The sequence below is a fragment of the Ailuropoda melanoleuca genome, chromosome 15 (genome assembly GCF_002007445.2).
Source record: "Ailuropoda melanoleuca isolate Jingjing chromosome 15, ASM200744v2, whole genome shotgun sequence".
Taxonomy (NCBI): domain Eukaryota; kingdom Metazoa; phylum Chordata; class Mammalia; order Carnivora; family Ursidae; genus Ailuropoda; species Ailuropoda melanoleuca.
Genome location: NC_048232.1, coordinates 51,373,077 through 51,389,989, shown reverse-complemented (window position 1 = coordinate 51,389,989; position 16,913 = coordinate 51,373,077). Strand labels below are relative to the sequence as shown.

The 16,913-nt window shown below is 36.4% G+C and overlaps 1 protein-coding gene across 8 annotated transcripts in view; it reads right to left on the bottom strand.

Annotated features, from left to right (window-relative positions):
* Positions 1 to 16,913, bottom strand: part of NAV3 (neuron navigator 3) — a 570,381-nt gene that overhangs the window by 44,086 nt on the left and 509,382 nt on the right. For all 8 annotated transcript variants that reach the window (XM_019803871.2, XM_002923310.4, XM_034644498.1 and 5 more), the window contains 2 exons: positions 13,067 to 13,150; positions 2,668 to 2,779 (listed from right to left, as the gene is read on the bottom strand). In XM_019803871.2, the coding sequence (XP_019659430.1) occupies positions 2,668 to 2,779; positions 13,067 to 13,150 (196 nt within the window). The remainder of the gene's footprint in view (positions 1 to 2,667; positions 2,780 to 13,066; positions 13,151 to 16,913) is intronic.

Genomic DNA, 16,913 nt, shown 5'->3' with positions numbered 1-16,913 from the left:
TTTTCCATGTGGCATATAAATCAACTCCCCCACATGGAAAGGTGCTAAATTCTTAACAGAAGTAGCCCCTAAAGAACTAGTTTTTCCTTCAAGTATATCTCACTTTATATAATTTTTTTCCTCAAATTTAAATTCAAGTATTTAAAAAATAACATTTTTAAAATTCAAATTCAAATGATTCCCCTTTGTGTGTAAGGCACCATCATAGCCACTTGGACTGAAAAAACAAACCAACCTACCATTGATCAGAAAAGGCAGATCTTACATAAATTAAGGCACCAAAGCATGCTACACATTTGGATAGAAGAACAGTTATTTCCAGAAAGATATCACAAGGGGACCTCATCCAGCTTAAGGGTCAAGGAGGCATATTTAGGCCAACTCTTATAAGTTCTCAAAAAGTTTTTATGCTGAACAAACAAGGCAGAAAATTTTAGGTAGATACAACCAGAACACATAAAGAACTTTCAGAGAATTAGATGAAGCTCAGGGCAGCTGAAATATACAATGTGACAAAAAAGCAAAGCATAAGGTCTAGAGCAGTGTCTAGCTAATAACCGGCAGTTAATAATTATTTGCTGAATGAACAAAGCTGGTGAAGAGAGATTGTGTCATGTTAAGAAGTTTGTATTTCATCCTAAAGGCAATGGGATACCTATATATATAGGTTGTCGACGATTGCTTTGGTTTCAGTGTAAAGAACGATATAAAGTGGTACAAGATGAAAGGCAGGAAGGATTGAGGAATTTGTGGTGATAGTTCAGGAGAGAGATGAGGGATGGTGATAGCAGGATAAGAGAAAAGGGAACAGATCCAAGAGATATTTAATAAGTGGAATCAACAGAACTTGATGATTTAATGAATGAGGAGGGGAAGATTTATGAATGACACCGAGATTTATGGCTATATGGAAGGATGCTGGTGCCATTTACTGAGGCAAGGAACACTGAAAGCAAAGCAGGTCTACGAGGGAAGACGACAAGTTCAAATTTGGAGATGTTGAATTTAGTATGACAGACATCCAAAGATAACCAAATGGAGCTCTCTCTGGGGCAGCTAGATTTATAGATCTGTAACTCAAGAGATAAGCCAGTCCTGGAGAGAGATATATTTGACAGTTACCAACACATATATGATAATTATAGCTAGAGGATGAGTTTGGACAGACTTTTAGATAGGATGAAGAGAATCACAATGCACCAAATCATAAAGGAAGAGAGTGGGGGACTGGGTTCTAAGAAATACCAACATTTAACAGATGGATACAAATGAGTGAACCTGCAAAAGAAACTTGGAAAGAGATTTCAAAGGAGCAGGAGAAAAACTAAGACTGCGAATGTTACAAACATTAGAAGACATGAAAGTGTCAGGAAATGGAATGGACATCAGTATCAAATGCTACTGACGTTTCACTTAACGTAATCTAAGTGAAATAAGTCAGGCAGAGAAAGACAATGATATGGTTTCATGTATTTGTGGAACATAAGGAATAGTAGGGAGGACATTAGGAGAAGAAAGGGAAAAATGAAACGTGGGAAAACAGAGGGGGAGACGAACCATGAGACACTATGGACTCTGGGAAACAAACTGAAGGCTTCAGAGGGGAGGGGGTGGGGGAAGGGCTAGCCCGTGATGGGTAGTAAGGAGGGCACGTATTGCATGGAGCACTGGGTGTTATACGCAAACAATGAATCATGGAACACTACATCAAAAACTAATGATGTACTGTATGGTGACTAACATGACATAATAATAATTTAAAAAATGCTATTGACATGTCAAATACAGTAAGAATTTTAAATGTTGTACTCGATTTCGTGTCCTGTAAGTCATTATGGATCCTGGAGAGAACAGTTTTGGTTTGATGGTAAGAGAAGCCACACTCCAGAGATCCGGAGCATGACTGGCTGCTGGAGACATTGAAAGAGTCCATCAAATGTTCCCAGGTTTCACCTGGAAATGGGAAGGTACATGATAGGGCATCCAGGATTTAGAAAAGCATTTTTTTTAGCTGGTGAAGAGTTGAGCATGTTGAATGCTGTTGATATAGTTAGGACATGAATAAGTAGAACCTATGCAAAGAAATAAAATGCCATGATGTGAGTACAAAGCATTTCTTCAGAGGGAAACTAAGGAGGATGTGGTGGCAAATAAGATCATTTTATTATTGTTTAGAACTGATGAAGCATAGTAATAATTAAAAGCATACTTTTAGTCCTTTTTCTTACTGTTTTTAACATTTCTGTAAGAAGTGTACCTTTTTACTGCCTCCACCCAGAACGAGCTGTTCCCCATACCTGTTACTTGATATTTTACCATATCAATTATTTTATTTTTGTTTACAGAGCTAGATTTTCATACTCCTTACAGGGTGTGTTTTGCTAGAAGTCAGATATGAGTGTATTAAACAACCTCCCCATCCCCACTTTCACCAACTCAAACGGAGAAAAATGTGTGTACGACTATAGAAGCAAATTCCTTACGGTTGATTAAAAAATTATTGATAAGGAAAACTATTGTTCTTAAATTCTGGGATTCTGACTGCATTAATACCAACTTATTCATTATAAAAGGTAGTGCCACTGAGAAAAAGCAGTTTCACTCTAAAATAAAATAAAATAAAATACTTATCATAATGGATGAAAAATGGCAATATTCTAAATATACCTTTGGGAGGGTGGTCTGGACCATTCAGCGCTCCCTGAATAGCAGCCTGGGCAGCAGAGTTCTGGGCCTTCAGCATTTCAATGGTTTCTCTTAGTTCTATAAGTTCAGACTCCTGTGAAACAAATAGAATTGAGAAGTTTTAATACCTAGAGAGAAAAGTAAAATGTCCTTGTTCATAATTCACAATCACACGGGTTTCATTTTATGTAGTGCTAACATCCTGGGAGATTTGGATGCCTGACTGAACTTGTCCAGTCATATCTAACAACTTATTTACCTAAATGCAAAGGAGGACTTTTTAAAAATGTCTTGGTTATTCTCTTATAAATGTGATCTGAAGAGTCTTATTCCTTTCAAAGAGTGGCACCTAAGCTGACCAGTGCAACATAAAGCAAGATAGCACATTGCTCATTGTATACCAAACTTACTGATAGCACCATGGTGAGGTCACAGAGTTAGCTAGCAGAATTGCACAGGTGCGTCACATTGCATTTATTGTAAGCCGGAAGCCCTGAATTCTTGTTGAATGAATGACTTCAGACTTTGTCTCATTTATTTTGCACGTGGGGAACTGATTCTTTATGTATAAAAGCAGGAACTCATCCCTAACTCACTCCTACTAAATGTCATCTTATTAAATTCTGCTGGATCAATCAAGGTCATCTTAGATTCTGATACTTTTCATCCAATAAGATTCCTAGTATGGAGACCCAATTTTACCAACCCAAAGCAACACAGGATTTTTTTTTTTTAAGTGAATAGAAATACATGCAATCTACAGCCCTTAAATAATACTAATTTGTCAAAAAAAAAAAAGGTAGCTTACAAATCATATTGTCATGAAACATTTATTTTCTTATTGAACTCCAGGTAACTTTAAGATGTGTCTCAATGAACATATAAATGATTTTTCACAGTTATCTAAGTGAATTGTTGTATCAGAAATGACTATAAGGAAGAATGAGGAAGAAAGGGTATGTGGCTCTCCAAAACAGGAAGTAGAGCATTGTTTCAGCACGGGCAGTATTTCCATCAGGAGCTCACAAACAAGGGGCATCCAGAATTCGTGGCCGTGGTGGTGACTCTAAAAATTAGAATTCTTGTCAGCCTCTTAGAGGGAGAATTCCTAGGGAAGGTAATTGTCGTTGATCATTTTTTCTAGCAACTTTGGCAGAAATCCAAAGAATCAGGCTCCAATTCTTCAATCCATAGCAAATAGTTTATTCCTATTCTCCATCTCCCAAAATACATGTAAAAATGTAAGATCACGACGATTGCCTTTGTAGGAAGCTGCTTCAGATACAAGACTGTCTATTCAACCTTAGACACTTAAAAAAAAAAAAAACCCAAAAAACCCCAAAACAAAAAATGGGCAATGCTAATTGAAATGATAGCCAAGTTTGGAATAGATACCTAGCAAGTCCTATAACTATTTTCACTGGATATCTGACATATTTCTAATATCTTTGTGGAAAACTTCCACTGCTATAATACAAAATTCAGACCCAATTCATCAAAATATCTTGGTCTCTCCAAGTTATATCTATAATTTTGTCCCTTGTTCAATTAGTAATAGATAAGTTTTCCAAAATTTAATGTATTTTCCATTTAAAATAAACCTCCCACTAGATAAAATGTTTAATGAAATTCATTCTGCCTCTACCAGAAAACTATTCACAAAAGGAGTGCATACTTAACGAATCACATAATTTAAATAGTAATTTTATAACATATAGACTAGAATACACATTAAATTTTAATTAAAATCAGATTTTCACCCTTGAATTTAAAATCAATAGCGCTTGAACTGTGGATTAAAAAATCTGCTGAAACATGTTGTCTTAGGTTGAAAAAAGAAAACTGGAAATGAGATCTCATACAAGGTCTAAAAAATACAGCTTAATTTTGAGTAAGCTGACTTATTTTGATGTCTAAACTTTAATCTTTTCTAGAGCAATCTTTTCACAAAACTGTTTTTAAAAAGATTAAAAGTGGAATGCTCAGGGAATATTGCTTTTTCAGAAAATTGCATTTAATATGAGATAGAAGAATGATCACTTTTAAAATCAAGTATCTGGTTTTTTAAGATTATTTATGTATTTATTTATTTATTTGAGAGAGGGAGAGAGAGGACACAAGTGGGGGGAGGGGCAGAGGGAGAAGCAGACTTCCTGCTGAGCAGGGAGCCCAATGCAGGGCTCAATCCCAGGACCCTGGGGATCATGACCTGAGCCAAAGGATGATGCTCAGTCCACTGAGCCACCCAGGTGCCCCTAAATTTAAGAGTCTTTAAAAAAACAACAGATATTGGGGCACCTGGGTGGCACAGTGGTTAAGCGTCTGCCCTTCGGCTCAGGGTGTGATCCCGGCGTTGTGGGATCGAGCCCCACATCAGGCTCCTCTGCTGGGAGCCTGCTTCTTCCTCTCCCACTCCCCCTGCTTGTGTCCCCTCTCTCGCTGGCTGTCTCTATCTCTGTCGAATAAATAAATAAAATCTTAAAAAAAAAAAACAGATATTAGCAAGTTAGTTGTTATTCAGCATGGCACTATAGACCCAAAGGAAGAATAACTAGGTAACAAATATGTTCATTATGTAAGTTGGGAAAATCACATGCATGAAAAAATTAGTTTCACCAAATTCATATTAGTAGCTCTTTAGGGAAACTTTATAAGTATAAGCAAGGGCCTATAAAATATTTCAGTGTCTTTAATTAAAAAGAGAGTTATTGACTCTGATAATCTGTCCAAACCTGAACTAGATATCTCTTTGTATCTGCAAAAATTCCTTCCTTCTTTCTTATTTCAGTTAATGAAATCCACACCACTCAAACTAGAACTATCCCTTTCACTGAGTCTTCCCATATGATTTCTCTCTTTGCTTTAAGTATTTTTCTCACCATTAAAGGCCCTGGGGAAATGCCTCCATAAGCTTGAAACCTCTTATCTTTCCTTTCAGGAAAAAAGGTCCCTTCTCTGTGCTTCCAGACCACTTAATGAATTATTAGTTGTTGTAGACTTTGTCTTTTCACTGAGATTTATGATCTCAGTAAATGTTGGGATGATTTTGTTCAAATGTTCTGGTCAATGTTAAACAGGTGTTTCTCCCCTTCAAAGAATAATGTAAAGCTTCAATTTTATGTATGTTTAGCAAGAAGGTGTTTGATCACCTATGGTATCATATAAAAACATCAGGGACTTTATTATTCATTGTAAACAGAAAGTCTGGATACGGCTAAACCAGTGAAATCATTTCCTTTGATGGCAACAAAGGCAGGTTTTCCTTTCTCTTTTTTCCAGTAGTAAGTATATAAAGATTAGTAGAAGCACTTTAAAATGAAACTTGGCTGAGACATAGAAATTGTTTTTTAATAGTTTGTTTCTAGTCTTCCTTTTTTTTCTCCTTCATAATTACAGTTGGTGGTTCACATTTATTTTTAAGCTATATTTTTCTTTTTTTTAAAAAAAGATTTATTTATTTGAGAGAGAGAGAGCCCAAGCATGAGGGGCAGAGGGAGAGGGAGAGAGAATCCCAAGCAGACTCCCTGCTGAGCACAGAGCCCCAGGTGGGGCTTGATCTCACGACAACAAGATCACAATCTTGAGATCACGATCGGAGCAGAAACCAAGAGTCAGATCCTCAACTGACTGTGCCACCCAGGCATCCCTTAAGCTATATTTTTCTAAGGTGAGTATAATGCTTAGAAATTACAGTGCTGCTTCCAAGTACAGATATGAAATCTTTTTTTTTTTTTTTACCATGATGGGGAGTATGGATCAGAAATATAATTAGAAGTGAGTTCTAGAAATACCCAAATATAAAATTGTTTAATACTCTGAAATATTTTCATTTAGTCTCTTTTTTTTTTGAAGGTGACCAAATAGAAGATACTTTAGTTTTGAGAATCTCTATTCAACTTTCAGAAAAAAACCCTGGAGAATGTGTATGCCATCAAGATATGGATTTAAAGCCTCTTCTAATTTAGTAGTTTCCATTTTGTACTCTTTTCTTCATATACCAAAGAAAAGACAGGAGCTAGGATGATTATGTACAGGATCTTGGGAATAGATGACCAGATCATACTTTGCTGATATTTTCCCACTTTTCAAAAGTGGGAACCAAACTAAAACTTCATTCACCTACAATAAGCTATTCAAGATAATGATGCCCCAAGCACCTGCTGATATGATTCCAGTTTTCAATGAGAGTTTCTCGTGTAAAAGAAGGTGGATGGAGTCAGTCTTTTCTAACTGCTTTGTACATGTCTCTGAAGCTAAACTAGTTATCAAGGTCAGACTTGGAATGCTTCAAAATGAGATGATCACATACTTTGTCATAATACTAGCTTTGCTTGGTGTCCTTTCCAACCTAATTTCCTAACTTCATCTGACCTCTTTCTAAATTTCTCCTGGACACAAGCCTTGCTGAAAATCCTACAAGCCTGGCAATAAAACTCATCAACCAACTTCACCTTCTAGGCAAGACTCTTAAAAATTTGCACTATACCTGCTTTTCTTTCCTTACACTGACACTTAAACTTACACTATTTAGCTGTAGTTGCTTTGAATATGTTCTACTCCCCACGCCTATGTGTGTGCCTTGAAATCTTGCAAATTTTTCTACTGAAAGAACCCAACCAGCCCTGATTCTAACAAAGTGTGCTAAGTTCCCCAAATCCCAGTAGTGCAAGTAACTTGATTCCCTGAATATCATGGATTCAAATTATCCTATGCTCTAAAAGGCTAATGAACGTATTTTCTGACTCTAGTGATACATTTTTTTTTAAAAGATTTTATTTATTTATTTGACAGAGACAGCCAGTGAGAGAGGGAACACAAGCAGGGGGAGTGGGAGAGGAAGAAGCAGGTTCCCAGCAAAGAAGCCTGATGTGGGGCTCGATACCAGAACGCTGGGATCACACCCTGAGCCGAAGGCAGACACTTAACGACTGCGCCACCCAGGCGCCCCTCTAGTGATACATTTTTAAAAACTATCCTACATGACAAATATTTTAACCTGAACTGGGAAGAGTTAATGTAAAGACCCAATTCAACAAAATTTTCAGCTAGTTCTCCATTATCTATTTCCAGAAAATTGGCTTTGAATTTTCTCAGTTTTAATTTTTAAGCTTCTATTCATCTAGTCACCAAGAAAGTAGCCTCATAGAAGTAAGAATGAGCAAACCCCAGACTTTTCAATTGGCATAAGGATCAATATCTGAGCTCTATCACTTATACAAAAAGGTATTCCTCTGCTGTCTGTGACATTTTTGTTTGTTTATTTGGTTAGAGAAAGAGGCAGAGAGAAAGAGAGAGAGGGAGGGGCAGAGAGAGAATCTTAAGCAGGCTGTGGAGCTGGATGTGGGGCTCGATATCACAACCCTTAGATCATGACCTGAGTTGAAATCAAGAGACAGACTCTTAACCAAATGAGCCACCCAGGTGCCCCTGTCCTCTAACATTCTAACAAGACTAACCTAGTACACCTTAATATATGTTCTAATGGCCTCTGGCATGACTGCTAAAGGGAACTAATTTGAAAGTCGTCTTTTTTTTTTTTTTTAAAGATTTTATTTATTTATTCGACAGAGATAGAGACAGCCAGTGAGAGAGGGAACACAAGCAGGGAGAGTGGGAGAGGAAGAAGCAGGCTCATAGTGGAGGAGCCTGATGAGGGGCTCGATCCCATAACGCCGGGATCACGCCCTGAGCCGAAGGCAGATGCTTAACCGCTGTGCCACCCAGGCACCCCTGAAAGTCTTCTAATTATCAGTGAGGATAGCCTTAGTAACTTTGCTGGAATTTAGCAGTAGTTCTGAAAAAATTTAATTCATAAAAATACAGATTTGCAAAATTCTTGCCATTTTGATGACTTGTATTACAGCCTTCTTCATCTGGCATTCTACAGGAAAATAAAGCACTGAACAATAATCTGAATGGCACTTTTTTTTTCAGTTATGACAAGGATGGGCCAAAGGTTGTACCCCTCCAGATGCAGAGAAAAAAAGTTATTTTTTATCACATATAATAGATATCTCAGGCCGTTAAATTTTCATTCTCTCAAAGAATCTTGGTGGAGAAGTGCTAAAAAAGGGACAAGGACCATAAATCCAGGTAAAATTCTTAATCAGACTATGTCAGCATCATAATCTGTTAAGCTTAGGTTAGGTATAAGGCAATACCTAGAGACAATTCCACTCTCCAGCCAACAAGCATTCACAACAATTATCTTAATTTTTCCTACTTACAGACTTACCATTAAGTAACATGTAACCTTCCAGTGGCTACTGAGGATGCACTGAAACTATCAGAAAATGCTGCTAGTTTGATCTTTATTAACTAACTTATATCATGTTAGTTAGAGTCAAAAGCCTTGGAATGGGGGCGCCTGGGTGGCACAGCGGTTAAGCGTCTGCCTTCGGCTCAGGGCGTGATCCTGGCGTTATGGGATCGAGCCCCACATCAGGCTCTTCAGCTATGACTGCTTCTTCCTCTCCCACTCCCCCTGCTTGTGTTCCCTCTCTCGCTGTCTGTCTCTATCTCTGTCAAATAAATGAATAAAATTTAAAAAAAAAAAAAAAAAAGCCTTGGAATGGTTCCTTGTTTTCAAGGACCAGAATCCTTAGACATCTTTCTAGACTTAGTTTCACATTTCTCTCCACATCCCTTCTTTTTCCCTTAACATCTCCTTTAATTTCCCTCCTTGCTGCTCATGCTCATGGTACCCCTTCTTCTATGACACGTAGCCCCCATTTTCCTGGAATTAATCTTTTTCATCTTCCTAGAGCCCAAAGGGGCTCTTCTGTGCCACCTCTACTCTGGAAACTACATGAAGATGCAGTGGTCCCCCTATGAGTATAGGGGCTTAGGACACTATACTATTATATTTCCAGTGGCACCCTGAGTGATTCATACATGCCTTTTCTTTCTCACTAGGCTATAAGGGTATAAAAGCAGTGTTCTGGCAAGACAACCAGGATTCCAGATATGGCATCGGGGAACAAGGAAAGATTTTAAGACACTATTCAAGGAAGTAGACTTGGTCTATAAATCAAACTAAAATTTTGATATAGTTTTCAGACTATTAATGCCATATGATTGTTGAAAATCATACTTTGAAGCCAGAAGAAGCCCAAAGACTTGGATTTGAATCCTAGTTTCATTGACATTTCTTAAGTATGTAGCCAAGAACATGTAAGCACCTTGGCTTTTCTTGCTTCACGTGTTAGCATCCCACCTCGCTTCCCAACATCCTCACTCTCAACGTTTTCAGTAGTGCTTATCTTCACCTGAAATCCTATATTTTTATCATTAATCTGTCACCTACTAGAGTATAAACTCTATTTTATATTATAACTAGTTATATTGGGGCACCTGGGTGGCTCAGTCGTTAAGCATCTACCTTTGGCTCGGGGCATAATCCCAGTGTTCTGGAATTGAGCCCCGCATCAGGCTCCTCTGCTGGGAGACTGCTTCTTCCTCTCCCACTCCCCCTGCTTGTGTTCCCTCTCTCGATGGCTGTCTCTCTCTCTGTCCAATAAATAAATAAAATCTTTAAATATATATATATATATATAATAACCAGTTATAAACTAGGATATAAACGTGTGTGTGTGTATGCATAATACATACATATATGTAGTATATGTTATGTATATATATATATATTTCACTGCTGAATTCTCAGTAGCTAGGGCAGGCTTTCATACACAGTAGAAATTCAATATAACTTTGGTGAATAGTTAAATGGACAAATGAGCCTTGGAACTCCAAGAACAGAGTTTCAAAACCTCTGCTCTATATGCACTAATCTTTTTCCCGGGATTGTTGGATCACCAGAGAGCAATATACCCTTTTATCTCAGCTCCCTGAAGAAATGACTTTACTGAAATATGATTAAATGCTATGCCCTCAGCTTTTAGAGAAGTGTCTATTTGAACAGCGATTTTGTCTTTTGTTATTCCATGACCCCAATTTAAGAAACTTTACAATAAATTTGTCCTTGAATTCAGTGCCAAAAAGTTTGTCTCTTCGATCTAAATTATGCTCTTCTGGTCAGAAAATGAGAACTAGACATGCCAAGCAATCTCCCTTTGTGCCTCAGCTGCCTTGACATTCAATTCCATTCGGTGCTTTGAGGCAGTCATTACATAGGCTCGGGCATTGTGTTCTATACATTCCTCTACTTGTTTGCACTAGATTCTTTTATTGCATTGTGCCATATCATATTGCAATTAATTTTATGATTCCCAAATCCACCTTGGAAATATGCAAGTTTTACTTCTCAGATTAATAAAATAAGCCACTTACTAACACTGTTGTGTGCATATGGCTTGCGATAAGACAAGCAATCACTTTATTTTCAGTTAAAAAATGGCAAGGCAATTTCAGACATCATGATAGCTTCTGAGAAAATTTTGTAATTTTGGCAATGTTCCTTTATGGTTAATGTGCACACAATTATAAAATTCCAAGTATTATGCAGATGTATTTAAAAAACATTCAGGCATGATTCATAGGCATTATAAATTAACAAATGCATAGTTTTCTAATTTCTATGAGAATTTTTACTAATAAATATAAAAGAATTGAAGGAAATAGGGGATGGTAAAAAACATTAATTTTGATTTCTTAAAGATATTGAGACTTAAATACTAATCATGATTTCCAGCAATATGCCTGGCATATGGCCAATGATGAATTTGGTTTATCCTATATTTCTTTAAGTGAGAAAGGGAGAGAAATGTAAAGAAAGGTAACATTTTTTTTGACTATCCACTCTATGTGGCCTTAAAGAGTATCTTACTTATTCCTCAGAGTGATTCTACAAGGTAGTTATTATAAACCTGACTTTTAAAATGATGAATGTGAGGGTCAGCAAAAGAAGATTCCAAAGCTATTTAGAGGTTCCCCGAGATTGACACTAAGCTTCCCCGGGCTCCAACATTCATATTCTTTCCCACTTGGCTGCCCTAAAAGACCTCGTCATCCTGTTTGCTGAGCTCTTAGGTTACATAGTGAAGTGGTAAACTGGACTGTCTCTCTCTCCCTCAAAAAAGATGAAGATAAAATTCCTCTGCTCAAAAGGCATTTGTCATCTCCCCTTACAGAACAGGTCTGACAAGGATGGATAGTGCTTCCATGGGCAAGGGAAATCTCTGGAATAGGGGAATGAAAGAGAAGGGCGAATAAAACAGAGTTTGCTAATTACACCAGGCTATTACAGGAATATTTGATTTTCTCTTGAGTTTAATTCATCTATTCATTCAGGTTTTTTTTTTTAATTTAAAAAATGGTAAACTGACAAAATGGTAACATATGCCAGTTCTCTAAAGCTAATGACATACTTCACAGAACTGAAGACAAAACTGAAGCCATCTCTAAGGATAGATATAGGTACTAATTCTGAAAATAGCCAAAGCTTTTTAGATTTTGGATCTCTGGAAATTAGATGAAAACTGTGGACATCTGCTCATATTATGCACATATGCAGTTTTTACAAATGTTTCCATACAGTTTTAGAGACTTCATCTGTCTCTAACACCCATCCAAGGACTCAGGTTAGGGTCACCAAAATAATGGCAGAGAGGTAAGTTACTGGTCACCCCACGGAAAGTGTCCAGATTCTTTCTCGGCAACATGAATCTTTTTGATATGTTCACCTCATGAACTAAATTCTCTGTTCCCTTCTTTTTAGAATTCCTTCTCCCCCTCCATAAAACCCTTTGGGTTTATTTTAAAGTTTTTGATATAAGTTAACTTTACTTTTCAAAGACCACATCCCCAGATGCCAACTAATCCTCATTACTCCAAAAGGACACAAATCTTCATTTAGCATTCTTTATTTTTAAATTTCAGTTCAGGATCGGGGTTTCAGTCTCTTGAACCACAGATGCTGTAATGTGAGCCCCTTACTTTGTAGAATCCTCACATCTCCTCCGGACTCTCTCCATGATGTATCTCTGCTCATAGCCATCATCTATATCTGGGCTTACAGACCATGTGTTTGTGAAAATTCTTGTCAGAGTGCAATTCTTGTCAACTGCATAACAAGTTGTTCCTAGAATATTCTAACTCTTCTCCTATACAACTGTTTCTCTTTCTCAACATTTGGTATTCTTTTAATAGGTCCAACCGGGAGGAAAATAATAGACTGCCTGGAAAGAATTGCGTGTGTGTGTGTGTGTGTGTGTGTGTGTGTGTCCTAGTACGGATTAAACTGAATCATATGTCTTTAAAAATGAAATCTGAAAAGAAAAAGTATTATCTCGTCATTTTCCAATTTAGTATGCAATGGATCCTCTGCCATATTATGTTGAAGGAGCTGTATCTCATGCATTGTTTAAACATCCTATGCACTAGCTGTCTTATTTGAAGCCCCCATGGTAATTCTTGGACATACCTTCTGTTCTGCTGTCATGGTTAAACTTTGCAGTCGGCCAGTCATATTCCCTAAACTCTTTTCAAAAGCTGCTACGAGGTGAGCCTGTGAACAAAAATGGAAGGAACACATTTTAAATGTCAGAACCTTATATGGATGGATGAAAACTCTTGATTTTATAAAATGCTGAATTTCAGGTACTCTAACTCTTCAAATACTATGACCATCATGGTTAGCTTTCCATAATGACTCTCTTTTAATGTAAATCTTTGTTTATGTCATTTCTAAATTTCAGTTTAAGTTCAGCATTTCTCTCTTGACATTTAATGTGAGTTCAACTTCTGAAAGGGATGGTATTTTGCAAATAATAACACCTTCTGACTTGCATATCACAGAGGATTTGACACCCAAAATACTGAAGAAAGTTCTGAGTTGCCAAGTTTTTAGACTTAAAGCTCGAGAGGAGGTCACTGCCATAGTCAGTAGACAAATGTTTCTTATTTTTCTACCTGCATGATGACCTTTGGAGATATTGTTAGTTCCTTCATTGTAATGATACTCTCCTTCAAGTGTCAGACATCTGCTGACAACTAACACATTATCTTTCCTCTTTTCTGCATACCAAGGATGGAATCAGAAAGAGTTGTCTTCACTTTCCAAACTGTCAATAAAAGGGCTTTTATTTCTACTTTATTCCCTTCAACTAAGAAAGTTCAGGGAGGCCAGCTAGAAATAATACTCAGTCATATTTTATTTAAGTTTTCATGGCTTTCTGGTTTTATTTTAAATCTCAGGGAATTATAAATATTGCAGTATAAAACCCTAACTCTTATGATTAAGATGTATTTGACAATCTTACAGCTCTAAAATAGGCCAGTTTCTGTTGGCATGCCATCATCCAATAGCTTCACCCACAGAATGTTAAGCATGGAGAGGTGCTTCAATCTCTCACTGTTGCTTGAGGAGAACTACAAGTGTGTTATCTTAAACCGATTGAATTTTATTGTGCCCCTCCAAAGATACAATGATAGAACATTTTACAACCTACATCTCTAATAAATTATGTGTGTGTGGGGGAATTTGGTAATCCTTGGCAAAAGATTAATTTTTTGAGAGAAGGGAATAAAAGGACTTATTAAAATACATCACCTTGTAACTCTAGCAGAGCGGAAAGGCTGAGGTAACTATTGTCAGATGGATGGCAGGAGTCCAAAGAATTAGGGCACTAGAAATTTATTCCATTATTTGTAACAGCTAGAAGTTTATTCCACTATTGATAACAGTGAGTTTATTCCATTATCGGTAGCAGCCAGAATGTACAAGTCCGTTTCATTAGTATCACAATATAAAGGTGTCTTTGTTCCCAGCTCTGAGCTTACCTTGTGCTCCCTTTCTTTTCCCGACACAACAATATAAAGATAATTTGTGGAGAATACCTCTATTAATCTTCAGTCCACCAGTACAAATCTTTATTATTTTTCCACTCTCTTTTGCCTCCATCTCCCTCCCCCACCAACTCTCTCTCTCTCTCTCTCACACACACACACACAGACACACACAACCTTGAGAATTATACTCCAAGGTTAGTTAGCAGGTTTAATAGGATAAATAGCACTCTTTAAAAAAGAGGAATAGTGTCTGGTAGTTTAAAATGTTTCTAACGACAAGGAATATCCTTGCATCCGACTTAATATATCAGAAATACGCATAAGGTTATGCTCTATTTTCTCTCATATTAACCTTTTTTATTGTAAAAAAAATCTTAAGTGAACAAAACCACATTAACCATATTAAAAGTGAACAAAATGCAAATGCATAGCTCACTGGTTTCTCACGTAGTGAACATTCATACACTCACCAACCAAGTCAAGAAATAGGACAATTGAAGATCCTAGAAGTTCTCCCTTACCTTTCTCCTATTACTGTCTCCTCTCCCTTCCCCAAAGATAACCACTAATATTGTAACATTTATGATAATTATTTTCTAGCTTCTCTTTATAGTTACACTCCTAAGCTCGCATCCCTAAACACTAAGGTTTACTTTGTCTATTTTTTAAAACTATCAGAGTAGAATCATATGGCACAACTTTTTTGTGACTGTTTTCTTTTTCTTAACGTTATGTTTCTGAGATTCAAACGTGTGGTGTGTCGCAGGAGTTGGGTTTTCCTGGAATGCACTGCTCTATGATTTATAATATATTTGCCCAGGATTGACCAATTGTGCTGACTGCAGTTTAGGTTCTTAGCAATAATCCTGCATTGACTATGCAATGGGTTACTAAATCCTAAAGTAAAATTACTCGTTTTCTTTTAGAATAGTGAAAATTCTGGCTGGAAACCACTGTTAATATTTATTAAAAGTAATGTAAGATTCTAGTCAATATTGCAATTTTAATTCTCCCAAACAACTGTAAGGCTTAATTGTCAGATATATAAACTTGAACGTATACACTTGGAAGAAAATTTTACTTTACCTTCTACGTATATTTTCTCAGTTAAACAGGAGTTAAAATTTGACAAAGAAAGTAGGAATGTGAATATGCTGAATAAATATACTGCCTGTATTTTGTAGTATTAGTTAATACAAAATGTTCACTATGAGAATGTCAGTTCTCAATCTTTGGAACATTGCTGTTCATTCATTATTCATAAGAAAATGTATAACTGGTTACCAAAGAATGTTCTGAGTCACATTGTTCTCTATGAAAAATATGTTGGAAGTATGTTAGTGAAATACTTCTTTAAATTTCTGTGGCCTTGGCTTAGATTATCAGATTAACTTTGTTACTTTGAAGGTAATACAAGGTTAAATTTCTCACCAATTGGATTAATGGAAAGGGAGTCTAAGAAACCAGTAACAGAAACCATTCCTACCAGTGATGATCTTTGTCATCTCAACGGAAAGAAAATGGAAAGTAAAACCAATTGAGTATAGGGCAATAGATCTTGTCTGAAAAACAATAAAATGACGACTTTTTTTATAATTGTGGATTTTTAGGGCGACTACTGATCATGGTTTACTTGGTTCTGACTTTTCTCTTAGCAGCTGCAAAATTTTCAAGCCAAAATAAAATTGTGTCAGTATGATAATGAATACTTCCTGACTTGTGTTAGGTGAAGTTTGTCAAGGAAATAAAATAGACACAGCTGAATAATAGTTAAGGGAAGGAATTTCTAGTACATATTGTCTCTAGTTTTAGAATCCTATAATATAATCTGAATAGAATCTGAATCTTCACATAAAGAGAATTATTGTGCTGCTAAACAGTAACATGAAAGATTATGAAAAATGCCTACACTGTATTCGTTCACCCAGAATTTAGTGACAGTCCATCAACCAAAAAAAAAAAAAAACCATAGATTTATATGGAGATGTATATATATGTGACTTTACATTTGAAAATCAATAGATGAACTGAAAATGATTCTGAAATCATAAATAAGCTTTCACATTTCTTTTATACATTATAAAATTGTTCCTTCAGTGTTTGTCATTGTTAATATGTGCAAAATTGTTTTCTGGGAAAGGAGATGCAGAAAAGTAAGAATAACTGACAGAATACATAAAAATATTAAATAGAGCAAAAAAAATAGGACACAGTCCTAAACAAAATAACACTCCAGAGATTTTTGGCTAAAAGACTTATGTGCTGAAAGGCAAAAAAAAAAAAAAAAAAAAAAAAAAAAAAGTACCCTTTGTTTTGTGACATTTTCATTCAGTGGTATCTTTGAAAAATGAAAATAATAACTAGTCTTAGTACCCATTTCTAAATATGTAAGAGCTGAGATTCGTGAACAAAATATATTAGAACACAAACAAGTGCTCCCCACCTGACTCAGCTGTAGGAAGGTGGGGGTGAGAGGCCAG